This window comes from Hippichthys cyanospilos, chromosome 22 (genome assembly GCF_059441005.1).
Source record: "Hippichthys cyanospilos isolate Australia breed blue-spotted pipefish chromosome 22, RoL_Hcya_1.0, whole genome shotgun sequence".
Taxonomy (NCBI): Eukaryota; Metazoa; Chordata; class Actinopteri; order Syngnathiformes; family Syngnathidae; genus Hippichthys; species Hippichthys cyanospilos.
Genome location: NC_142390.1, coordinates 7,388,080 through 7,413,351, shown reverse-complemented (window position 1 = coordinate 7,413,351; position 25,272 = coordinate 7,388,080). Strand labels below are relative to the sequence as shown.

General features: G+C 40.6%; 3 protein-coding genes across 3 annotated transcripts; 1 reads left to right on the top strand and 2 right to left on the bottom strand.

The window, feature by feature from the left end:
* Positions 1-1,195: 1,195 nt before the first annotated feature.
* On the bottom strand, positions 1,196-14,095 carry nup37 (nucleoporin 37). Its single transcript, XM_088406653.1, has 10 exons — positions 13,985-14,095; positions 12,818-13,010; positions 11,551-11,672; positions 8,687-8,759; positions 7,560-7,654; positions 3,742-3,832; positions 2,882-3,063; positions 2,757-2,807; positions 1,988-2,081; positions 1,196-1,376 (listed from the first exon to the last, which is right to left on the bottom strand). The coding sequence occupies exons 2-10, from the start codon at positions 12,995-12,997 to the stop codon at positions 1,263-1,265; spliced, it is 1,002 nt and encodes a 333-aa protein (XP_088262779.1). The 5' UTR covers positions 12,998-13,010; positions 13,985-14,095; the 3' UTR covers positions 1,196-1,262.
* A 300-nt stretch (positions 14,096-14,395) lies between these two features.
* Positions 14,396-22,217, top strand: parpbp (PARP1 binding protein). The gene is made up of 10 exons (XM_088406656.1): positions 14,396-14,471; positions 14,728-14,883; positions 14,943-15,176; positions 16,289-16,543; positions 17,736-17,890; positions 17,964-18,135; positions 18,953-19,134; positions 19,215-19,302; positions 20,289-20,442; positions 21,725-22,217. Exons 2-10 carry the CDS (start codon positions 14,734-14,736, stop codon positions 21,943-21,945), a joined length of 1,611 nt encoding a protein of 536 aa, XP_088262782.1. The 5' UTR covers positions 14,396-14,471; positions 14,728-14,733; the 3' UTR covers positions 21,946-22,217.
* Positions 22,185-24,152, bottom strand: pmch (pro-melanin-concentrating hormone). Its single transcript, XM_088406657.1, has 3 exons — positions 23,948-24,152; positions 22,991-23,096; positions 22,185-22,319 (listed from the first exon to the last, which is right to left on the bottom strand). The coding sequence occupies exons 1-3, from the start codon at positions 24,134-24,136 to the stop codon at positions 22,267-22,269; spliced, it is 348 nt and encodes a 115-aa protein (XP_088262783.1). The 5' UTR covers positions 24,137-24,152; the 3' UTR covers positions 22,185-22,266.
* Between the last annotated feature and the right edge of the window lie 1,120 nt (positions 24,153-25,272).

Genomic DNA, 25,272 nt, shown 5'->3' with positions numbered 1-25,272 from the left:
ATGAAAAAAACTCAGTATTCCACGTCGCAACATGAAAATAAATCAGGGAAGTTGTAACATGGGGGTCCACTGTAAATATCTTTAGCAGCCGGACTATCAAACTAAGTCAAGACACAGGTTTTTCTAATACCAAAAGGACCAAAGTTTTCATGAATAACTGTATCTTTTATTTTTTAGCAAAAACAAATAAGCTGTAAGTCTCAAATCATGACAAAAAAGTTGCAGCTTATAGTCCCAAAAACGGCACGTTTGATCTAAAACCAAAGACACCTCAAATGTTACCATAGAAATGTGTGCATAGCTTTAGTAGTCAAGCTAACAAACAAATCAATATTTGAGAGTTTTACATTGATTTTGATATCATTAGGATCAAACATTGATTGTGTTTATCCATTTATATATAAAGTACTGTGCACATGTTGGTCAGGAATACTTTTTCCCCCAAAATACTGTTGACTGGAACTTTTCTCAGTTTTGATAATTTTGTCTAAACAAGGGAAGTTCCTAGTAATCTGACAATATTGAAATATTTTTGGTCAAAGAGTTCCAACTAACTCCAAACGAAGAGGACCCGATTCATGAAAGGTCAAAGACAATTCCCCGAATGTGATTTAGCCTCTCTGCGCTGGTTGGGTGCATGGAAGAGATCAGGCAAATATGCAGCGCATTTCTCAATTTGAGGACGCATCCCGGGGTGGGGAATGCTGGGAAAGCGGCGAGATGGATGGATGGACGGCGAGGCCAGGCGGACTGGCGTTGGCACAGGTGCCTTGCCTTTGAACTGCGGCTCTATTGGCATAACATAACAGACCAAAATGGTGAGGGCTGAGTTATGTTGCGAGCGCCTGGATAACCACACCGCGCCTCAGCGGGAGAAGATTCAGCCAAGCACCTGACTGGCCCCAAGTTAACGCTATATTGTAATGAGTTACGATATCAGGGGGATGGAAAAGTGCAGCAAGATATAGGAAGGTTGAAAAGAAAAAGGGGGGGGGGGGGGTCCACAATGTGCCGAAGCAATAAAATCTTTTGGAAATTTGCTGTGTGAAAAGCCTTGGCGGAGAAGTTGCCACATCAGTGCTCACGGGAAAGACGGATGAGGTGAACTTGACATGAGAGTCAGGAAAGAGAGTACAGGGAAAAAAAAAAAAAAAATGAACACAACATGTCCACAGAATTCCACGCACACGTGGCATCTACTCTGGAAAATATTTTATTGAACCCGTTACAAAAACAGCAGAGGGGAGAACACGTGCTACAAGTTACATTTCCGTCATCCAGAAGCAAAGTTTTCGGTCGCCGCCGATGGCGCACAGCGGGAGCGTGCGGTGCCAGCTGAGGCCCGAGCCCACCGTCACTGAGCCCACCGTCACCGGCTGGGATTGAAAGGAAAAGGAAAATCCTTAAAACTATTTATTTTACAGGAAACATCGAAAAATGTATGCGTGAATAATATGCAACATGTGCTTATGGTACCTTGACTTATACATTGGCTCAAATCCATTTTCTCCATTTAAGTGAATTGTAATCCTATTAATTTGTTAAAGTCAGATCAAAAACATAGCATGCAGTATCTGCAGGTTTTTTTTGTTTTTTTTACTATCCATCAGGGGATAATCTCCCAGCAAACAAAGACAGACAAAAGAAAATGTTATCAAAGTATTGATTTGGGGTTTGACTGCGATTTTACTCGCCACTAAGGGAGCACTCTATACAAATACACGCAATCACACATGTTACTAGTGTGTTGGCGCAGTATTCTAACAATCCTTGTGTTGAGGGCCTGAGGTTGCTGTAACTAGAGAGTTTGGGGGAAAAAAAGTTTGAAATAAAAACTAACATTTAATAAGAAAGCTCTTTTTTATTCATCTACTAAAGTAAAATAAAACAAAAATCCTAATTTACCTCTTCAAATTAAAACAAAAGGTTTACTACATTATTTAGACAACGTGACAACATTAGACAACATTTTTTGTCAAAGACCCACCTGCGGGTGGCCAAGATGGTGGATGAGCAATTGAGTGCTGATCTTTCCGGGACATCCAGTGGTGGCAAAAAGTTTCTCTTGGGCTCGAGACCACCTGCCCACGAAAAGCCGACACATTTGTTGACAAAATTCATCTCCTCACATTTCACACCTACAATTTATTGCATTGGAAAAGCTTCACCAGCATATTTACCTGCTATTCATGCAAATATGACGAGCACCTTGGGAGGGCTGATGTCCAAAAGTTCCAGGGTGAAAATAGCTCCAAAACACTACGTACATATCCATAATTTCATGCTGTTGTCCCGTTTTTTTTTTCTTATCCACACTCGATGCAACAAATGAACACGCAATATCTGCATTTTTTTTTTTTTTTTAAGGAGCCACAATGGGCGACCTCCACCAGATTCTGTTTAAGCAGCTATAAAGAAAACCATCTGATTACTGGGGGCACAAAAAATATTTGCATCAAACGGACATCAGCGCGAAAGGATTACATGTAGAGGGTGAAGGTGGTGATGACACCGCCCAATAAAACTTTTGACGGGCTTTCAACAGGTGTGTTACTGTTGTGTTGGCGCAGTATTCTAACAATCTGAGTGTGTCCATCTTATGTTGAATATGTAAGCATGTTCAGTGTGTTTTGAAGGCATGATGTTGCTGTAATAAGGCAGTTTTTAAAAAAAAGACAAATAAATACCATGTGCGCCTTATAAAGCGAAATTCACAGTAATTTGAAATTTCACAGAAATTTTCTAAAATTTCTTACTTGAACTGCTGGGCTTTATCACGGTGCGCCGGTCTTTTTTCCTGGGGGTAGCTAGAAAAACAAAACACACACAAAAAATGATCTTGGTGTTTGGATTTTTTTTTTTTTGTTTCACTAGGCGCTACCTGGAGTGGGTGACGTCCCAGATAAGCCAGTCGCTGCCCGACACAGCACCCACTTTGACAGTGTTCGCCAGGCACCAGTCGGCGGCGTTGAGCGGCGACTGGCCGCAGTCCAGCGACAGGATGGCCTGCTGGCTCACCAGGTCGTAGAAGCGGATTATGCCCTTCTTCTCTGCCACCATCAGCTGGGGGCAACAACACCCACCTCATCAATTCATTTGTTATTATTAAGATTTTTTTTTTAAATATCGTACTGCCTTATAATGTGACATGAAAGAGTCCAAAGTTTGAGCCTTCGAGCTCCATTCAAAGTTCATGTGCCACGCCCACATTTGAGATCTGGCAATTCCACACTAAATTTGGGACCATACTTGGAGGCCTTCTTCTTTAGACCCCGGCTATCAGAATACACATTCCATAATAGCTGTAGGATTTTTAGCTAATAATTTATTAAAGGCGAATTTATAATGATCCAATACATTTTGGGAACATTTGGGGGGTTCATTTGTTGAAAGTATTTAGTGTTGGTGTTTTGGGGGTGAATTCTATGGACTTATGGCACTCAAGTCTTTGATGGGGCATATCTATGGGACAAAATGACTATTTTGGACGCCATAATTCAGGCCTCTCGTTGGCCATGTAGATGCATGATGACAGTAATGAAGTTTTGACCCCTTCAACAGTTGCCTTACATCATGTTTGCGAGCCAATCAAAACTTTTGGTGGGGTCCACCAAAATGGTCCTCACAAGTGCAAGAGGTCGCCACAAAGACAGTAAAACCCGAGTTTTGGTCCCCAGCTTGCACACACAAACAGACACGACAACATTTCTGATGAGCCGAGAAAGGGTTAACGGTGCCGACCTTGAAAACTTCTTCAGGGTGCCAGCACACGCTGACGCCAGGAGAGCAGAGTCGAAAAATGGCGCTTTCATTTCCATCCAGGTCCCACACCCTAGAAAGAATCACAGCATGATTGCAAGATCTTTTAACAATGCAAATGCATTTCCCAAACTTTTTTTTTTTTTAAATTGGGCCACCTGCTGCTTGTTGTACACATTTTTTTAGGAACAAGTTGAAGTGGGGACCCCCAAATACTTTAACTTTGTGGCCCTCGATGGAAAGAGGGAAAGAGAGAGAGAGAGAAAATAAAAATTGGACATCCCAGCTGTAATGGTTGGAGCCAAAATCTTATGTTCTGGACATGGGTACTTCCATTTTACAGCGCTGACGCCACTTGGAAGTGCATCGGGCATTTGGACGGCGAGCCCTGGTGTGGATTTGATGGCTTTATTGCAGAACAACTTACTTTTACAGTAGGAAAATGACAATCACTGTTGGTGGAGAGAAGTCAGTTTTTGTGTGTGTGTGTGATAGCAAAAGCAGCTAAGAAACACACACACACAAACGGATGTCGTGAAGGACTTGGAAGGGAGGAGAGCTGTGGTTCTGAGAGATGTTGATCTCTGGTTAACCACCTCGGAATGAGGAAAGGTGGAGAGAAGGGCAAAGGGGGGGCAAAAGGGAACGTGCAAAGACGGGAACTGTTAGATGAGGTCACCTCCCAGGGATCAGCCACCATTGCGGATATGCCCCATTTCACGCAGAGGTCGGTCACTTACCACTACACTACCCCCCAGGAAGAATATTCCCAGTCCCCCCCCCCCCACACACACACACACACACACACTACTACAAGTGCAAAACAATGACTGTCTTATTTTCGCAGACTGCTGGCCAAGGCGAAGCAGCTTCGTTGCACGCTACTCAGCCGCCGCCAAAGTGCGGTCCACCGCGCTCCCCTTCAAACGGAGCTCCGCGGACAAACAATGAACAGCGAAGGAAAAAAAAAAAAAGAGAGAAGATATGTGACACCGCTGACCTGCTGAACGCTACATCACTCGGGACGCTCCAAAGGACATCTGAGGTTGGAGTAAAGAAACATGGAAATCTACTTTACGCCAGAGAGAAACTATTAACCTGTACTCACAAAAATGTAATCATATCTCCAGATATTAGATAATTTTACAATTAACCAAAAGAGGTGAACATAATTTGACTGTCTGTGACTTGTTTTGACTTTTAATACTGAGCAGGTTGGGCAAGAATACTTTTGTCGACATATAAATTCAAAATAGAGCCAAAGTGATACCTCAAGAAGCACTTGTGATATTTTTTTGTACTCAGTAGATATTGCCTTTGATTTAAAGATAAATGCTAATGCAGGGAAAACATGTTAAAAGGGCTACATGAAGAAAATCGAAAGGATGCGATGGCCATTTTGTGGTGATTGGAAAATGAAGCTTCATGAAGCACGAGATATTTTTTCACTCCACTTGATGGTGCTCTTGGGTTTATAGATAAATGCTAGTGCGGTGGAAAAGCATTATAGTTCCTCTGCCTCTTTGAACCAAAAGTGCCATCTAGAGGCGTGAAAAAAAATATCAAATTGCAAAATATCAACTAGCATTGTGGGGTGTGTCAAAAAAAAACATTTTTTTTTTTTGCTATGTACATTATGCAAGTCGGCCGCTGAAAACTGGATGGTGGGCAGCAAATGGCCCACGAGCCGGAGTTTGGGTTAGCTTGGCTGAAAAATATTGGTAATGGGACCACTGTTTTACATTTCTTCTTAAAACATGTCCCTCCATTGTATAAGGAACATTTTTTGGCTGAAAATGTACCCAGTGGATGTGATCTATCTTACTTCAAAGCGGAGACAAGTGGCTTCAACTTCCTTCACAACAATAGCAGCAGGTGCCTGTCAGCTGTTACGAGTGAACCCGGTCAACCCCAAATCCCAGCAGGAGTGTGACAGTTCCTCTTTTTGCTCTCTAGGTGGCGCATTGGCCTAGCGACTGCTTGTTTGGACTGTGCAGCAAGTGTAAAATATCAAGAGGAGGAGGACGTGGGATTCTGACTTCCCAAAAGTGCAGAGGTAGTGCCATGAGAAAATGTGGTCGCTGGCCTCATTTCAAAAACTCAAGAGTCGCCATCAAACCAGCGCCGTTGTAAAAATCCACCCTGCCAGGGCGCTGACATCCATTTAAAAACGCTTGACAAATGTACACACAAAGGTAGTAACACTGTTTTCTTCATTATATACTGTTTCATTCAGATTTTTGTTTGCGCGGAAGTAGGTGTCAATTTTCATTTCAAATTGAGAGCAAATGAAATGGAACAAAAAACAACATTCATGTAGTTTGAAAGTTAATAAATCAGACTTTTACGGTACATCAGGATGCATTTTTAGTTTTAGAGTGAAAATATTTAATTCCAGGTACACGTTTGCCAAATTTTGTCTAGTGTTTGGCTAAAGGAGGGCCTAAAAATGGCTTGTATTAAAGGAATCTCGTACAAAAGTAATGGACTACCTTTAGTAATGAAAAGTAACTTCAGTACCTATTATAATCAATTACTTTAAAACTTAAATCAATTACTTTGGTACTCAATTACTTGTGATGGATTCATTTAATACTGAATTACATAAAATAATTGATTGCTTTAGTACTAAATTACTTAAGGTAATTGACTACTTTTATAGATAATTCATTCAGTTTCAGCCATTTTTAGAACTTCCTTTCAGCAAACACTTGAAAAAATATAAACAAATATCGGAATTTGAGTAATTCTTTGGGATTTAATGAAAAAATTAAAAAAAAAGAAAACTGCTTGGCAGCGTGAATGAAGGAAAAAGTCGCTGATGTTGTTTTACATTTTAAGGCGCTGCAAAAGCAAAACTATGAGCATCCCAAGTCTCAGTTTTGTTTCGTTTCACACAAAGAAAACGACATTTTGGAGCAGGGCTGAATACTAAAATGCTTCATTTTTATTTTCTGGTGAAAGAAGAGAGTGTACCCTTTCTTTTGGTATGTTTTTTTCCCCATATTGTCAGAGAACACAATATTCCGAGGTTGTTGCGAGACGAGTCCAAACGCTGTCAGTGAACAGTCTCTTCAAAGGCAGCGATTCCATAAATGGAAGCTATTATTGTCAGGATCACTCTTAAAGCAAAATCTCAGGAAGTTGAATTTGGAGGCGGACGATTTCAAACTCCACGCCGTTCCGACTTAGCGAGAAGATAATAGTGAGGGAGCAATGCTTCTACGTGACTCGAGGAGAATGAGTCATAAATGCGAAGACGGGTCCTATCGGAAGGCCGGCTTTGACTGGGGTAGGGTGTAAAAAGGCTGGCTGGCGCTTGATCCTTTTCCCCATGTGTCTTGTGCTGCTTTGTGGTTTAACGCTCAGCCAGCGAGTGGATGGAAACATTAGCAGCAAAACAGGCAGCTAAAAAGGCGCTGACAAGCCCAAGAAAGGCCGTCATGGGGCCCTCTCCGGGGGCGTGTCCCGGAGGTGACCCTTGCTACTCCTCGCGCAGTTTTTTTTTTTTTTTTAAATCGCAGAAAGCGAAGAAACGTCTGCGGCTAATTGGATTTCCATATTTAAGCAATTAGCTCGCAAAACAGCTCGGCGCTTACGCACGGTAACGGCGGAGCGTGTTGTGCTTAGCGTCACGTTTCACTGTGGAAACACGGCCGGGACTTTCTGAACCCGTAACAGAAGAAGAAGAAGAACAGGACTCCAAAACCAGAAGTCGAAGGCCTCGAACGCACATCCTGTAATGCACGCGGCGGAGAGTAGAAAAGGAAAAAAAAAAATTAAAAAAAGGCTAATCGGACCTGCAAGTGTGGTCATCGCTGACGGAAGCGATTTGTTTCCCTTCGGTGGGCTCGAACACCAAATGGTTCACGTAGCTGCTGTGGCCCTCCATCACCTCATGAAAAACACACAAGAAAAACAGCGTTAGCATACGGGGTCCTCGAATGCACTTTCGAAGGGAGTTTTCAGGCTTTTGAATAAGCTCAGTGGAAAACTGCGCATTTTGGCGCTCCTTCCGACACAATTCGAGGAAAACATCATCTCCATCACCTCTCACTGCGAGGTTTTTCTTTTTCTTTCATGAGCTCATCAATGACGCATGACGAATGAAAAAAAATGCCAAACTTGACAAACCCACTTAAACAACGCCAATTTGAACTGAAAGAACACTAATGGTGCATCAAAACACGTAGACAGACATTGAACACCCGCTTCTGGAAAGAACTGATATTACTGCTTAGACATAGGCCAATTTTTGTCCCGGCCGATATTCAGCATTTTGTCAAATATTGGTATCAAGCTTCAGTCATTTAATAAAAGATCAATTTAAAACTTTTTTTAAAATCAGGGAAATATTCATTTAAATTCTTAGTTAAGAGATATTGTTGAAAAAAAAAACTTAAAAAATGACATTTATTGTCATTTAATAAAAGATCAATTTAAAACGGTTTGAAACTCAGGGAAATATTAATTTAAATTTTTAGTTCAGAGATATTACAAAAAAAAACTAAAAAAATTACAAAATCGAAAAAAGTTCTATAAACATGTTGTTTAAGACTGGGGTGAAAGATAGAAAGATGTTTAGGGCCACTTTTTTTTTTAACTTATTAAACGGTAAAAATAATTCAAGCAGGCAATTAATGTGTATATAATGTAGTTATCAAAAACACACTGCTACATCAAGTACACCTTTCTTAATGTAAATGATGTTTTGTTCAAAAATAAAGAATATTGTGTTCAATGGAAATAAAAATCAAATAAACTGCCAAAAAAATACAATATTTTGTCGGGATAATTGCCCCTCCCTCGAGGAAAATAATAAACAATGCTTAACAACTAAAACATTATTCAAAAATTGCTCAGAAAAAAAACAAAACAAAACAAAACACTATTCAATTTATTTCTTCGTATTTTAATTTATGCGTACCGTGATCTCATGTCGTTCCTGAAGGTCTGACGTCAACAGGCGGATTTTCTGGTCAGGAGCCGCCGTGCAAAATCTGCAAAGACACAGAAGCCGGTGTGTGTGAGAACTTGCTCCAAAGTTGGATAATGCTACTCAGGAGATTGTAATTGCGCGCTAATGTAAACGGGAGAGAAACAAGAAGGATTCCCTCCTCTGCTCCCCTCTAATCAAGACGCGGCATGATTTTTCACACAATTACGCTGACTGGCTCCTGAGAGGGAAAAGCCACACACACACACACACACACAAAGCCAGTTCAGGACTTGGCAAGACGTGATGCGCCAAATCAGGCGAGGAGATATTAGCGCGGGCCGCACATTAGCATGTTATTGCCAGCCGTGTCAAAGCAAAGAGATGGATGTCAAACACCGAGACGTAGCCACACGCACACGTCCAAGCCTGCAAAACCTTTCAAAATAAGATACTTATTTCTATAATGCAATTATAATGTGTGTGTGTGTGTATATATATATATATATATATATATATATATATATATATATATATATATTGATGACAATAGAAACCAAGCAGGAGCAGGAGATAATAAAAAAAATACGAAGGAGGCAGATGCATAGTTAACCTTGCTCGTGAGTATGGACGTAACCGCTCGGCAATCTTCTAAGGGCACGACTTTCCTTGCCGGGGGACGGACCTCGCTCGACAACAAAATGGAGAGGCTTCTTCTATTATGGATTAAAGAGAAGGAAATCGCCGATGATATGTTTTAGTTTGAGAAAAGTTCTTGTTTAAGATAATAAATAAATAAATTCTGCGGGTTGGTCTCTGCTCACCTCCGTCTCCACTCAGCTCAAGTCACGTCGCCCCAGAGGAAAATGTCATTTATCCTTTGTATATCCATGTTAATTAATTTATCTGTATAGTAGATTATGGTACTAATTTTTAATATGTGTGTAAATTCGTGATGGTTTTAACTATGATTTCACCACGCATTCCCAGTCAATGTGCATGTACAATTGATTTCGCTTTGCTACATCAACGAAATCATCTGCTCATGCATGATACAGTAACGCTGATATGCTATTGCTCTTACAATGTCACAGTCACTGTTTCAGTCACGGTGTCAGTCACGGAGATGCTATTGGTCGAACGCCTTCATCTAGCTTGATGGCACAGCTGGTCAGGACGGAAGGAAGGAGAGAAAATCAGTCAAAAACGGAAGGAAGGAATGTTGTGAAGACTTTGCAAACTTTATCTGTTAGACATGGCTTCTAAAATTGCTAGTGGCGGTAAAGGAAGAAGTAAGAGGATGAGGACAATAGAAACGAAGCAGGAGATAATAAAAAAAAAAAAATGCGAAGGAGGCGCACGCATGGTAACAAAATGGAGAGGCTTCTTCTATTATGGATTAAAGAGAAGGAAATCGCCGGTGATATGTTCTAGTTTGAGAAAAGTTCTTGTTTAAGAAAATAAATAAATTCTGCGGGTTGGTCTCTGCTCCCCTCCGCCTCCACCCAGCTCAAGTCACGTCACCCCAAAGGTAAATGTCATTTTTCCTTTGTATATGTTATTTAATTTAACTGTACAGTAGCTTATGTTACTCATTTTTAATATGTGTATAAAGTCGTGATATTTTTACCTAAGGTTTTTGCACGCATTCACTAATAAACATAGGTTTGGATTGCCCGTCATACGAGCAGTTCGAGTTACGAGCGTAGCCGCTGAACGGATTAAGTTCGTAACACGGGGGCCCACTGTATATATATACAGCACGAGCTGAGCATGTTGCATATTTCTACCAATAGAGGGTGCTAATAAACAATAATCACAATCAGTTGAAATGCGGTGTAATGCAAATGCCAATGCCAGTTTTTAGCAGGACAGGATATCTGAATGTCCCTCAGGATGATTACAATCAGCAGAATATGTTTTTTGAAATCATAATAAAAAACTGAATGGATTCAATACAAGTAAAGATACCGCTGATAGCTGTGTTTTGAAGTATGAAAAAAATCAACATGTCCTGCAAAAGGCCCTTCTCATCCAGTACATGCCTTGCATTGGATGTGCCAAAAAAAATAAAAATAAAAATACTGGCGTCATGCGGCTGGCCCCCGTCTGAGCGCTTTCCTGGCAGCTTACATACGACGATGGAACCCGAGCGCGCAGTCATCCGCGTAACAACACCCGCGCACGTCACAGCCGCGCCTGGCGGCGTGCGCCGCGGGGCCCCGCCGTTATGCAACGGCCCGGCCGGGCAATTAGCGGTAGGGAAAGCGCGCCTGTCCAACGCTTGCGTAGTTAGCAGCCCTTTGGCAGCCAGCGGCGGCTACTTCAACACAGCTGCTGCTTGTCCTGGATGAAACGATGACTGAATAATCGTAAAGTGGACATCAGGAGGCCTGTCTGACATATCGCTTACGTAAGGTGAATGGCGCGGAATATTCAGGGATCGAATGCACAATGTCACAAATAATTACCACTAAGTTGTCGAGTTTGCCAACACAGGTTAGCCAACAAATAAGTCAACACAAACGGTAAATTAAAATATGTGGACAAAAAAAAAAAAATAATAATAATCAGAGGCCTATATTTTTTATCCTTCTCAATATTACTGTTGTTTACTGAGTTCCGGACAGTCCCGAACAGCTGAGATAGCATCCGAAACATAATTTGTTGTGCATTACGGCTACGCTAATTCCAAAAGGGGAAATTAAAGAAGGCGGGTTACAGCATGGGTGTCAAACGTACGGCCCGCGGGCCGGATACGGCCACCAAAGAGGTTTAACCCGGCCTGCGAGATGTTTTTAAATCACTGAGGGTTGTTTTCTAAACTGAACTCGTTTAGAACTTTTAGCTGATACCTGATTGTGGGGATCCTGTCCAGGCGGGACTCTGGACTCCAGGCTAACGTATCCACTCGTAAATTGTGATGAAACGTACGGAGGACGTTGAACTCCACTCCCTCCACGTTCACATCCTCCTCCTAAGAGGACATTACACAGTGAGGGTAGAAGGTCAGGTTTTTTCAATCAAGTTTCCCATGAACAAAATAAGTGTTTTTATTATTCATTTTTGCAAAATTTAAAATACCATACAAGCAAAGGCAAATAATGTGAAACCACATTTTTATAAGCCGTGGTCAATACCAGTTCTTATTGTTATTTAAAACCTGATTGTTTTTGTTTTAGTTGTTAAAAAAAGGTTTGATATGTAAAGGCTCAACCTTCATCTTAGACCCTTTTGATATTTTTAATTGAATATTGTCATATTTTTATTTTCTGTATGAAAGAACATAAATAAAAACAAATAAATAAAAACATTGCAATTGACCTTAGGACATAGGTGTCAAAATCCAGTCCTCGAGGGCCGGTATCCTGCATGTTTTCCGTTTTTTTTCACTTCAACACACCTGATTCAAATGATTAGCTTATTAGAAAGCTTTGCGGGAGATTTTAAAATGATCCTAATCATTTGAATCGGGTGTGTTTGAGAAAGAGGATTAAAAAACAAACAATTTTTTTTTTCTTTACTTTTACGTATAGTTGATGTATGTACAGAGATATTGGACAGTGTCAATGATTTCTGTAATTTTTTAGCAGACAATGTGTTTTTTTTTTTGTTTTGTTTTTTTGACCTCTCTGAACTATTGGCATGCTTTCTGATGGAAGGCCACTCCTTGCGAGTGAAGCGACAGTGCCAAGCTCTCCATTTGTAGATCGTTTCTCTCACAGTGGATTGATGAGCATCCAGACCTTTAGAGATGTTTTTTGTAACCTTTCCCAGTTTTATTCAAATCAAAAATTCTTGATCGCTGGTTTTCAGAGACCTCTCTTGACCAAGGTACAGATGCACTTCAGATAATGCTTTCGATCAAAACATAATTCTTACCACGTCTGTGTTTTTAGTGGGCGAGGAAGCTTGAAGCGACTCCTCAGTAATCGGACGCATTCTCATTAAAAATATGAAAAACTTTAAGCGGAAAGTTTTTTCAACTGTGCGATTTTGGAAAGGATGAGACTACATCTATTTTGTGATTTTATGCAGGAATGTGAGACATTCTGAAATGTTCAGACACTTTTTATGCCAATGTAAGGAACCAAAAAGCAAAATTATGTGCCAGTGTCTCACCTGGAAGAGGCAGGTGGCCACCGCCACGTACTGGTTGCAGGCATAGGCTAGCAAGGAGGTGGGCGTGCCTGATGTGAAGGGGCTGAACTCCACCACGTGAACATAGTCGTCACATGGCACCGTGTAGCTGGGACCCCGGCTGGCGTCGTCCCCGGCGCCGAGTGTCCTGGCAAAGCTCATCTCGCAGCACAATCTGTAGAATGAATAATTACACAATTAAATACATGCACAAAGAATTCATTTGTATGCGGAAATCTCTGTACAAAAGTTTCAAACCCCGAACCTCAGAAATGCAAGGCACATCATGCTGCACCCAATGAGTTCAGTACGGAAATTATAGAACTAACTCATAATTTTGGCGTTAGGTCAAGAGGTCAACTGTCAGAAAAAAAAAAGACACAAAACGCCCAACAACTAGCGGGTCTCAAATGAGGGTGATATCCCCCATATCAGAATGGTTCAGCCCAAACTGTCGTGCAGCCAATCGTAGAGACACAGTGAAGTGACAACCATCCAAGCACCCTATCACACCTAAGGGCAACTTAGTGTGTCCAATACACCTGCCATGCATGTTTTTGGAGTTTGGGAGGAGAACCCATGCGGGCACAGGGAGAACATGCAAACTACACAGGCCAGCACCAGCTGGATTTGAACTCAGGTCTCTTAACCGTCAATCTTAACCTGTCAATTCTTTGATTTAAAATCAAGTTAATGATTTATTTTTTGAGAACAGAGCTTTACTAGTGTATAATCCCCAAGGAGGGCATTTTATGTTGATAATTGTATATGCATAAAGATTTAATGACATTAGATCAATATATTAATGGTTTAATAAATCGGAAAATGCACAGCACTCAATTTATATTATTCCTACCTCCAACAAAAACGCTGGTTAGGGAATACGTAGTGGGGGAAAATATTCACAGGAGGAACATTAGTGAAAGGCGGTTGAGAACGTAAAGTGACGCAAAGAACATGTCGAAAACTAAGCTTAAATAACATTTTGTTTCCGTCAGTCAGAAATGAAAAAGCTCTTTCTAAGCACATGGCAGGAAACCGAGATGCCGGTCACTTTAACGTGAAAGTCCAAAAGCGTTTCTTTAAATTCATATTTGTTGAAGTTCGAATTCAAGCAAAAAGCAGAGTAAGGGTGTACTAGCGTGTCACCTTTTCCGTTCAAACAATTCCCGCCGAGACGTCGAGTCAAATGCAATGCAGCGCTTTATAAACGAATGTTCATGTTGTTGGGGTTCTTCTTCCTCTTGTTGAACGGCAGAATGCAACCAACGTTCAAAACTCAATACTGCCACCTATAGTACTGGAGTATGTCAAAGTACGCATGCTCCGAATGGACCACTGTTGCCCAAACTTGGGGGGGAGCTTTAGACCTGAATGAATTAGAAATCTCTAAATCTGTATTTATAAGTCACAATTTTACTTTATATCAATTTTAAATAAAATTAAAGATGTCTCTAGGCTTAAAATGGCGTTTCTAATCACACATTAGCCGTAAGACGAGAAACACATGTAGGTTATTGTCACCTGCAAACTGATTGGTCTGCAGACAGTAACGTCACCGGCGATTTAAAATTGTAAATAGCTGCCCGGAGTTTTGTAGACGTTTTGGACTTGGGAGTCGTCAACAAAATTGCTGGTGAGTTGCCCATTAGTAACAACTTCTCTTACAATCCTGCGATATGTTTTTACTTGCATGTACATATAGATTTGAATGTGTAATTTGCGTGTAGTAATTTACTGAAGTGCAAAATGTGAGTGGGGCACCAACTGAAGAAGTAACCGGCGTGCCATTTGCGATCTTCTTAACGCACTATAAATACGTGAAGAGTAGCACGACACATGCATTGCATATAAAATAATAAAATAAAAAAAAGGTTGTTATGTCATTTCAGTGAACCATGCAAGATTTGGGAGAGCGTATAAAGAAGATGCTGATAATATTTCGGCGAGAGAGCCATGGGATGCTGGAATCAGAAAGAACAACTGTTTACGGGGCCGATGCCATGCTGATGACGCTGCAACTGGCCGTGGCCCAAGTTAATAAGCAGGTCAGTTGAAAGGCTTTGCAAAGTTGGGAAACAGTGGTTAAGAATGTCAATGTTGACAGCAAACCGACGAGTTCCAAGCGGGCTTCACAGAAGTGCTGCAGGCGTGGGATCAACTGCTGCTGGATAGACTCAACCTGCGGACGCCGGACGGCGAGGCCTGGCAGCGGTCACAGGTCATCCTGGAGGCCTACGAGGCCTTCGTCAAGCGCTCAAACGCTGTGGATCTGGTCCACGTCCTGGGCATGTGCCAACGGCTCGGGGATGACGCCTACCCCGAGACGCTGCTCACACCTGTGAGTTTCTTCTTTCGAACAAAATGTCTGTTTTATTTTTATTTCATTCCGATTTTTTCCCTTAATTCACAGAAAGAAGATGTATTTTTGGCTTTAACATCATAATCGGAAAAAAAAAAAACACAACTTAATTCTTTTAAGGTTGAAGGCTTTTCAATCCAACAAAATAGATCTTGTAAACAATTTAGACTTTTTTTTTTTTTGCTTGACGTTCTCACTTTCTTCTCAGTAAGCAATCAAACCAGTTATTTAAAGAGATTTATGTACCTGATTAATGGTAATGGGATAATTCAATTCTCAGTTAAAATTCAATTATAATCAACCAAATGTTTAAATAAAAGAAGAAGAATAGAATACTGTATTTTCCGCACTATAAAGCGCCCCTGAATGCCTTATTTTTTTTTTTTTTAAAGAAAAGCTGATGGTGCACCTCATATATGGATCAATATTGAGATTGGGATCCGTAAATCGGAAAGTAAGCTTTACCTGTTTCTTTTGTGTGTTTACAGTTGAACAAGGTTGGTCATATTGACATTAAGTTATTATGCTATTGAGAGTTTAGTTATTATTTGAGTTATTATTGTTATTACTTTGAGTATTACTATATTGTGAGTTAAAAGTTTTAAAATATGTCGTTAATGGAGGGTGCGCCTTATAATCCGGTGCACCTTATATATGGAAACGGTTTTAAAATATGTCATTAATTGAGGGTGCGCCTTATCATCCGGTGCGCCTTATAGTGTGGAAAATACGGTAATAGTTATTCATATACCAATTCTCACCAGGTAATTTTTCTAAATAATAATTCACTTAACCAATTAAAGGGTTAAGTAATAACAACACACATGATGAATAACCTCTGAAATCACAATTTTTACCAGTCCCTCTCGACGATTACAATTTAAAATATCCGGAATGCTTTATTAAGAAAATAAAAATCCTGTGGAAATCATTCATCAATCATTGGCTAACGTAATGAAGCTGACAAAACCGGGAATTGGACGTGATTGGTTGCATTTTCAAACGTTCCCTTTTTTAAATGACAAACGAAACGAAAACGAAACTACCGTGAAACTAAACGATAAAACGCCGCTTGTGTTTTCCCTTCAAAGGCGGAGCTATACGAGTTTCTGTCAGGCAGGTGGGACTCCTCGGTCCCGTCAACGCCGCCTCAAAGCCGAGTTCTGGACTGGCAGGTCAAATCCACAGTGAGAAGAGTGTTCTGCTCCTACCTGAGCTTGCTGGTCAACGCCAAGGATGACCTGGCCTTGGCGCTGGTTCTGGACGTCCCCGATCGGGCTCTCGGACAACAAGCGCTCACCTATGTTAGATACGCGGCACAACAAACTAACATGTCGCTATTTTTGGTAAGAAAGAATCAGAAAATTCAACTGGAGTTTTCATTAAAAAAACGTACGGGTCTGCTATTACACAAAATGGAATGCCAAAAACGAATCCGTTATTCAAGACATATTTCTGCTATTTTTTATTTTTATTTTTTTTTTTTATTCAATATCAGGTGGTTTCATTTCTTATATTTCTTTCAATGTTTTCGCAAAATGAGGATCTAAAAATGGCTGCTACTAAATGAATGAAATACTAAACTACTTAAAGTGATTATTTAATCAAGTAATCAATTAATTCATAATAATTACTCAAGGAATTGATTATTTCAGATAATTAAGTGCCAAAGTAATTGAATATTTTAGCTAATGAGGTCCTTAAGTGATTACTGTAATTAATAAAGTGATCAATCAATTTAGATACAAAATTCCTAAAGTAATCAATTACTTGAGGTGCTAAAGTAATTGAAGATCTTAGCTAGTTACTAAAATAACTGATTAAGTGATTAAGTAAAAATAGTCATTTATTTTAGATATTAAATTAAAGTAATCAAAATAACTAAAGTAGTTAATTACTTGAGGTAAAAAAATAATTGAATATTTTAGCTAATTAAGTACCAATGATTACATTAAATGATTATGTAATAAAGTAATCAATTCAGATACTAATTTACTAAAGGCACCAATTATGTGCTAAATAGCTAAAGTAACTGATTGCATGAGGTACTAAAGTAATTGATTATTAAGGAAAAATAATCATTTATTTTAGATATTAAATTAAAGTAATCAAAATAACTAAAGTAGTTAATTACTTGAGGTACAAAAATAATTGAATATTTTAGCTAATTAAGTACTAATGATTACTTTAAATGATTATGTAATAAAGTAATCAATTTAAATACTAATTTACTAAAGGCACCAATTATGTGCTAATTAGCTGAAGTAACTGATTGCATGAGGTACTAAAGTAATTGATTATTTTAGTATGTACTTAAAGTAATCAATTACTTTATGTACTAATTTACATTAGATATTGATTGAGGTACGATGGGAGTTAAGTAAATGATTACTTCACTACTTTCTTAGCGAGAGTAATTGATCACTTGATCTTCTAAAGTAATTGATTATTTTAGTACATATTTAATTATGTAAAGTATCAATTACTTAAGTATTCAATTACTTGAGCTCTATTGGATTTAACTTTGAACATTGGCAGGCGTTGACGTCGTTTGTGAGGGCCGTCCAGCTGGGCGGCAAGGGCTACGCGCCGCCGCCCTCGGACCCGCTCCGGAAGCACATCAAGGGCCTGTCCGCCTTAGTCAACTTCCTGGACAGCCTGGAGGACATCCTGGGGGAGACGGCGGACCCCGGGTAGGACCGCGTTTTGCAACATGTCTCTCGAGCTGCCGAACATCGCCTTGGGCTCGTTTGCGTCTTCTTGCAGCGTGTGCGGGTCCAAGTTGGTGTTTGCCATCCGGAGGCTTCTGCTCAAGTCTTGCGGCGCAAGCATTTGCTCCGCCGCCGATGAGACGGCAAGCCAGCTGGAGGAGAGCATCTGCAAACTGCGCCAAGTCCAGAGCACACATGCGGCTGGGACTGGGATCAGCCCTGCTAGGGTAACTTTGCAGAAGCCGAGCTCTTGACTCGACTCTGTTATACTCCTTGGTGTCAAAACCTCTGGACCGCAAAGAATGTTACTGTCATGTTCAGACAACCTCAAACAACAAACGCGAAGGAAGACAACAATTTTTTCCTCGCAAGGAGAGCGGACAAAACCTGTGCATTCTCAGATTTCTCGACACTTTCTGTCCGCCCCTCTTTTGTTCATTAGGGTTGGCGCTAAAAAGCACTTGCTGCCCACCAAGGTTGGGGGAGGCAATATGGCAGCAAGGTAACAATCAGTTTCTCTTCATGGGGAACGTAGATGAAAGTCCATATACTATCAGTCCATGCAATCACTGCTAACTTTTATCCGTCCACCAATATACATGTTGCCAGAAAAAAAGGAGGGGGGTGGGTGTAACCTAGATGAAAAGGGAATGCTTTGAAAGACCACTCTAGGAAGCTGAAATTTCTCTCATATGGGGGACAACTCGTCACGACCAGTTATCACACTACCAGGAGTGGGTGGCTCGGTGATGCAGTGGTTGGCACGTCGCCTCACGTTTCAGGAAGCCGAGTTCAAATCCACCTCCGGACTGACAGGAATGGATTCTGGAGTCATTTTGTGACCCAACCGGCTGATCTCCCAAATGGCGGCGGCCTCAAAAGTAGTTTCGAGACTCCCAACGTCCCATCTAACCCTAATTACACTTCACACCGCAAATCCTGCTCACTATTTGAGAAGAACTTCTCCAGACATTCATCTTGACATGGTTCTGAATCCAAACAAGATCTGTCTTTGTTATTTGACTTGTAAATGTCTCTCCTCAGCCAAAAGCATACGCCGTGAATCACGCTACAGCGTGCGGCGGCCGAGACACCGTGAAGCTTCTGCTGGCTCTGCTGGACGAAGAAGCCGCGACGGCGCCGTGCGCCAGCAAGGTCCAAATTTTATTCTCCGACCAGTCTGTGCTCAACGGGAACGAGGGCACCGCCGTTCTGACTTTGTTCCGGTGAAACAACCGATCCGTAGAGCGCTAGCAAAATGTGAATCCATGCACCAATAGTGCGGTACTGGCCACACTTTCCTCAGATCCCCTGAAACGTCCACCAGATCTTCTCCAGAGCCTCCCAAGAAGCGAGCCCGGAGCCGCCTGAACCTGCTCAAGCCCAAGCCCAAGGTAAGTCGGCGACACACATCCAATTGAATAAGGTCTACTCATTCTGTCTCGAAGGAAATTTGCTGACCTTTTGTGTTTTTTGAACCCTTGTGCAGTATTGTGTACCATTTGATCAAAGGCATTTCATATCAAAGGGAAAGCATTGAAAGAAGGCACTAGGGAACTGAAATTTCACCCAGATGGTGACAACATAGGCTAATAGGAGTGTGCCACTCATTGGCTAAAATACTGAAAAAATGATGTGGAAGAAAATGAGGCGGAATACTGCACAAGGGTGCCCGTATCACAGAATTTTAGTCAACTATTGTACAGTATTTTGACCAGTGGTTGAAATTTCAGCTCCCTAGTACCTTCTTTTATTGCGTTTGATCAAGTGATTTTAACAAACAGATTTTAGCCAAGGGATGGCAAACTCCCGGTGGTGGTTGTGCCATGTTGAATGCTTTCCCATTGATGTGAAATTACTTTCAGGTCAAGATCAAGGGATTGAAAAAATATAGCACAAGGGTCAAAGTGGATCACAACTTTGGGGGAAAAAAAGTAAAAAATTATTGTAGTATTTGTTGTCCTCGAAAGTCTTGAACCTGCACATTATGAAGCGGATACCTTGACATAGCAACACATAGAAGCTGAAATGTAATTGGAGTAAAACAAATCAAACGTGATTTCCAAGTTACCATTGCAGTTTTTTGGACTCGTTTGCTTTGGCTTGGACACGGTTCTCCACCAGGCATTGACATACACGATGTGTCTGGACTTGAGTCCTGACCAGGGTCCTGACATACTTGACCTTGAAAAAAAAACAAAACAATAAACATTCAAAAGTACCAAGGACTAAATATTTGAGCTCTTAAAAAAAACGTAAAAATACGTCAATGGGACTGAATGAGTAAAATGGTAAATCATTCATTTAGTACCAGCTATTTTACACACTCTTTTAGCCAAAGACTTGACAATTAAATGGAAAATGATATAAATGGTTGTAGATGGGGCCCCTAGCCGTCCGATCCCAGTTTGCTTGCACCTACCAGGACGACGAAGCCCCTCCCCTCAGTCGCGTCCTGAGCTTCGACAGCTTAAGTCCAGAGCCCACCTGTTTGCACCCGGCGCCAAAACCCAAAAGCGCAACCGTCACCTCAGGTAAACAACTTTTTTTTTTCTCATCTAGCATTTTTTTTTCCCAGCAAAAATTGAACATAAAAACATTTTATAACCGATAAGCCGCACCGGACTTTTTTTTTTTTTTTTTTTTTTTTACTGCCAGTTTACAGCAACATTCTATCTTCAACAGACTGAACATGCCTGCATGTTTAGCGCCAACATTTTTATAGAAACCGGATGGACGGTTATTTTCAACATAACACCAACAGAATACTGAGTACAAACTCAACATCAATACAGTACAGTGGACGCCCGGTTTACGACGTCCCCGCTTTATGTTTTTTTTTTTTCACTTTACGATGTGGACGAATTTTTTTCGCCCCCTTTTAACGACATTTTTTTCGCCTTACGCCATCAAAAACAACAACTACTTTTCTCCAACATGGCGGTCAGCGCGCGTGCGTGACCGAGCTCACACGTCACTGCGTATGTCACTACAATGCTGGTCTGCTATTGGTCGGCGTCACGGTGCCAAGATGGCGGCATGCTAAATATTTGATCTCGTTTGAGTGCTTACAATATCGTATTTATGTGCATTTTAGTGCTTAATTTCAAATTGAAAGTGTTAGCCATGCGTCCTAAGATCGCTAGTGATGTTAAAGGGAGAAGTAAGAAAATGGAAGTATGGAAATAAAGCTGGAGATAATCAAGAAATCTGAATAAGGCTAGGCTAGGCTAGGCTACCCTCGCTAATGATTATGGCCGTTAGTCGCTCAAGTCAATGTCACTCAAAGGGAAATGAATCATTTATATGTTGTTTATTTATGATGTCATTTAATTATATACATTTATATTATTTATAAATGGCACTCACTATACTATTTTGCTACTAATTTTCAATGTATATAAAAATGTTAAATTTTATCAGGGGTTTTACACTCATTAGCTAATTACCATTGGTTTCTATTGCCCGCCATACGGCAATTTCACCTTACACTCCAAACTGCGGAATAATTTCGTATTGCGGGGGTCCCTTTGTTTAAATCAGGGCTGTCAAACTCATTTTTTATCATGGGCCACAAATTTACACATCACAAATTTTTATACAAGATATCGCTCAATTTTTACCTCATTTTAACGCCTCTAGTTTTAAAACTCTTTTGGAGCTCAGCCATTGATTCGCGTCTTTTCAGTTCTGTTTCAAAACTGTTTCAGTTTTTTTTTTGAGAAAAAAAAAGGTGCGGCTTATAGTCCGATGATCATGATCATTTTGAATGTTGGTCGCTTGTCGGCATCTCAACCAAGTCGGTGTTTGGTCAAGGCCAATCTTCAGAGATGGCCCGGGAAGGGGAAGCCGACCCGGTCCCGGCTCCGGGTTCGGACGCGGTTCCAAAGAGGAAGCGGGCAGACGTGGGAAAGCGGAAGGAACCCCCGGAGGAGAAGAAGCAGCCCATGAAAAAGAGCGGCAAAAGCAACACCACCAGCAAAAAGAAGAAAATGGTCGCAGGGCAGACCACGCTCACCAAATTCTTCAGAATCTAAAATCCTTTTCTATGATAAAATGGGTTCAAACTGTTGCACTGTGTTGAAAGATAAATGTTGCATAGAAGCACTTTGCCTTATTTTCTATTTAAGATACCAAAAGTGAAAAGCCACACTGTTTGTTTTTTTGGTTCACACTTACTGTATAAGAAGCCATTCCTTTTTTTTTGTCGCGGAAAAGTCAATCCGTCGAGCCTTATTTGAAAAGCATGAAACCACACCGTTAATATGTTCCAGAGTTCATTTGAAATAAAGTTTCAGTTTATTTCACACACTTGTTGTCTTGGCGGATGCTTGAAAAAGAAAGACGGCAGCCGGTATTTAGTTTCCACCCCAGCAAGGTCGGTACACTCGTCCGATCATGCAGCGCAGAACTGGAAATACAAGGGGAAAAAAATTAGAAACCTTTTCTTGTTTTAAGCAAAAAAAAAAAAAATCTGGCAATTTTTTTTTAGCCATAAGCATTTTTTCTCGTTTGAATCTAGATTTAAGCAAATGGTCCTAATATACTGTAAAATATAAGCAATATTTTTTCAATTCAAAAATTCAAGACTGGTTTGGCCAGATTCAAGCAAACCTTTCTGAAATTAATCACTAATGATTATATTTTTCTTAAAGTTACATCCATGCAAAATTAATTTTAAAACAACCCAAAGATCTTTTAAATATTACATAGTACACTGGCTACAATGCAGTAGATTTAAGTAAACGTCATTATAATACATACTGTAATTTTAGAATAGGAAGTAAATATGTAAAAAAATTCTTATGAGTAAGTCCGCTCTTTTAACTGGATTTGGTTTTTGCTATCATTTCCTAAACGAAAATTTTTTTATGAGAAAAAATAGAAATGTTTTGAGCAACAACAACAACAAAAAATTGAATATTTTCAAAGAACCTGTATTCTTTTTTTGCGACGATATGTTTTCTTTTAAGGCAAAAGATATTTCTTATTATAAGCCTATTTTACTTTGTAAAAAATGGCTTTCATTGTGCTACGTTCTTAAGATTTACTGATTGGTGGAGAATATTTGTGGGTACCCACCATCAATGTCGTTGTCCCTGCGGTAAATTCTCTCGGCAGCCGGCTCGTCCATTACAGGAATTCGCTGGTTGAGACCCCGAAAACGTGGTCCTCTTTGTCTCGTGTCCTCCAAAGAAGGAAAAAAAAAAGAAAATTTGTGGATGGATCTTCCACACCAAATTCAGTCCATTATGCTGAACGTAGATTACTCATAATAAAAGTACTTAAGTATTTGGTTAACTTTTTAAATATTCTGAACTTATTTTGCAGTCTTTTTGATTATTATTTTTTTAGTGCAAGTATCAGTAAATCTAATGTAATGATTTGCAATGCCACGAGAGAAAGAGTATATTTTCCTTTTCAAATCAAGAGCAAATGAATTGGAACACGAAGCAAGCTTAATTGTTGAGGGCCTCCTTTGAAAAATGTAAATCAGACACAAGTGACCGTTTTTGCTTTCTGTGCAAGTTGACAAGTGTATTTATTACTTTTCAGCTATACTGAAGTTTGGAAAATAAAAATAGCAAATTGCACACCTCTTTATAACAAACCAGGTCCAATTATTTTGTCAAAAACAGCATGATAAAAACTTTCCTGGCTTCATGACCTTGTTAGCAAGCAATTGTGGACACAAAACACATTTTGGCAAATTTCAAAATGATTACCTTTTGAAGAATATATTAACCCATTCAGTGCCAGGGACGTAATTTCATGTTTTTTAAGAGTCCGGACATTCAATCCGAGATAAGTATTAAATCAATACTTATATACATTAAGGACAATAATTTCCAGATACGTGTATATTAAGTCAATACTTAAGTATCTGGGATTGAATGTCTGAATTCTTGAAAAAAACGTGAAAATACGTTCTTGGCATTGAATGAGTTAAAAAAAATTGAAAGAACCCATGCATTAGTGTGATGCACCATTGCAAAATTCAATCACAAAAAATATAATTAAAAAAACAAAGACGCTTACCGATACCAGGAGCACTTTGGGGTTTCCGTCTTCATCCATGACGTCCCCCATCAAGTTCTTCCTGAGAGCGGCGTTCTCATCAGCCATCAGGAAGCTCACTTCATCCTTGCCGGCGCTACCGGCAGCCGCCCGCCTGCTGAAGTTGGACAGAAGCAGCAGAACGAGGACCACGCGGTAGACGGAGGACATATTGTCTTTTGGACGCCGATGCGCTGGCTCGGCCTACGTTGCGTCTCGGGTTTTTATGGCTCGATAGGCAAAATACGTCACGGCTCCTGATGAGACGATGACCTACAAGTGTCAGACTTCTTTTCATGGGGGACTGAATGGAGTCATTTTGTCTCTTTGGACGGATGTAATAGAGGTGAGGGGCAGGTTACAGGTCGGGGCTTCATTATGGACTGCAAAATTTTCAATGGCACGGCAACCAGCAGGCCTTCCTCTCCACGCTGAACCATGGCAGAGGTCTTCAACCGCCGGTCCACGGGACGGGAAAGACCGGAGATTTTAAATGAGAAAGATAGGGGAGGGAGGAAAAAACAAGAACTCGGGCAATGTCCCCAACGGGGCCCATAGTATAAGCCCGGGAAAAATAACTCACCCATTCCACATCGACGTTAGTGACAAATGTAGAAGATAGGGTCTCGTTATGAAGAATATGGGGACCGACAGAAACGTTGAACGTTCTGTGGATGTTTGTGCATTCTTGAGTCCTTCAGCTGATGCACCAAGCAGAACATCTCAATGCCATGGAGACAGCCTTGTCCATATCAGCTACTTGGTCCTGGATTTCCCGCTCCAGGTGAAAAATCCAGAAACGGAAGTTTTGGGAACAGGCGGACAAATGTTTGTAGCACATGAATGGATGGTGCTTCAACTAGCAATCAATTCTTCTCCACAGTGCTTCTCAAAAAAACTTCTTGGTCATCGTAGCAGTAAAACTATAACTGCATTCCCATAATCAACCTCCAGGAGCTTCTTTTGAGTTGCTCCACTTGTATCCAGAAACAGAAGTTTTGGGAACAGGCGGACAAAGGTTTTTAGCCGGTGACTCGATAGTGCTTCATCTAGTAAACGATTCTTCGCCACAGTGCTTCTCCAAAAAAACTTTTTGGTGATCGTAGCAGTAAAACTATAGCTGCATTCCCATCATGAACCTCCAGGAGCTTCTTTTGAGTTGCTCCACTTGTATCCAGAAACAGAAGTTTTGGGAACAGGCGGACAAAGGTTTTTAGCCGGTGACTCGATAGTGCTTCATCTAGCAAACGATTCTTCTCCACAGTGCTTCTCAAAAAAACTTCTTGGTAATCGTAGCAGTAAAACTA

Bases quoted from the DNA above. Each gene is read 5' to 3' on its own strand.
- parpbp (XM_088406656.1), top strand. From the start codon at position 14,734: ATGCAAGATTTGGGAGAGCGTATAAAGAAGATGCTGATAATATTTCGG. The intron at 15,177-16,288 runs GTGAGTTTCTTC...TTCCCTTCAAAG, and splicing joins CCGAGACGCTGCTCACACCT to GCGGAGCTATACGAGTTTCT. The intron at 19,135-19,214 runs GTGAAACAACCG...CACTTTCCTCAG, and splicing joins GCCGTTCTGACTTTGTTCCG to ATCCCCTGAAACGTCCACCA.
- pmch (XM_088406657.1), bottom strand. From the start codon at position 24,136: ATGTCCTCCGTCTACCGCGTGGTCCTCGTTCTGCTGCTTCTGTCCAAC. The intron at 23,097-23,947 runs GTAAGCGTCTTT...CCTTCTTTGGAG, and splicing joins CCAAAGTGCTCCTGGTATCG to GACACGAGACAAAGAGGACC. The intron at 22,320-22,990 runs GTGGGTACCCAC...TTGTATTTCCAG, and splicing joins CAGGGACAACGACATTGATG to TTCTGCGCTGCATGATCGGA.
- nup37 (XM_088406653.1), bottom strand. From the start codon at position 12,997: ATGAGCTTTGCCAGGACACTCGGCGCCGGGGACGACGCCAGCCGGGGT. The intron at 3,833-7,559 runs GTCCGATTAGCC...GATTCTTTCTAG, and splicing joins AGCGATGACCACACTTGCAG to GGTGTGGGACCTGGATGGAA. The intron at 2,082-2,756 runs GTAAGAAATTTT...TTTCGTGGGCAG, and splicing joins GATAAAGCCCAGCAGTTCAA to GTGGTCTCGAGCCCAAGAGA.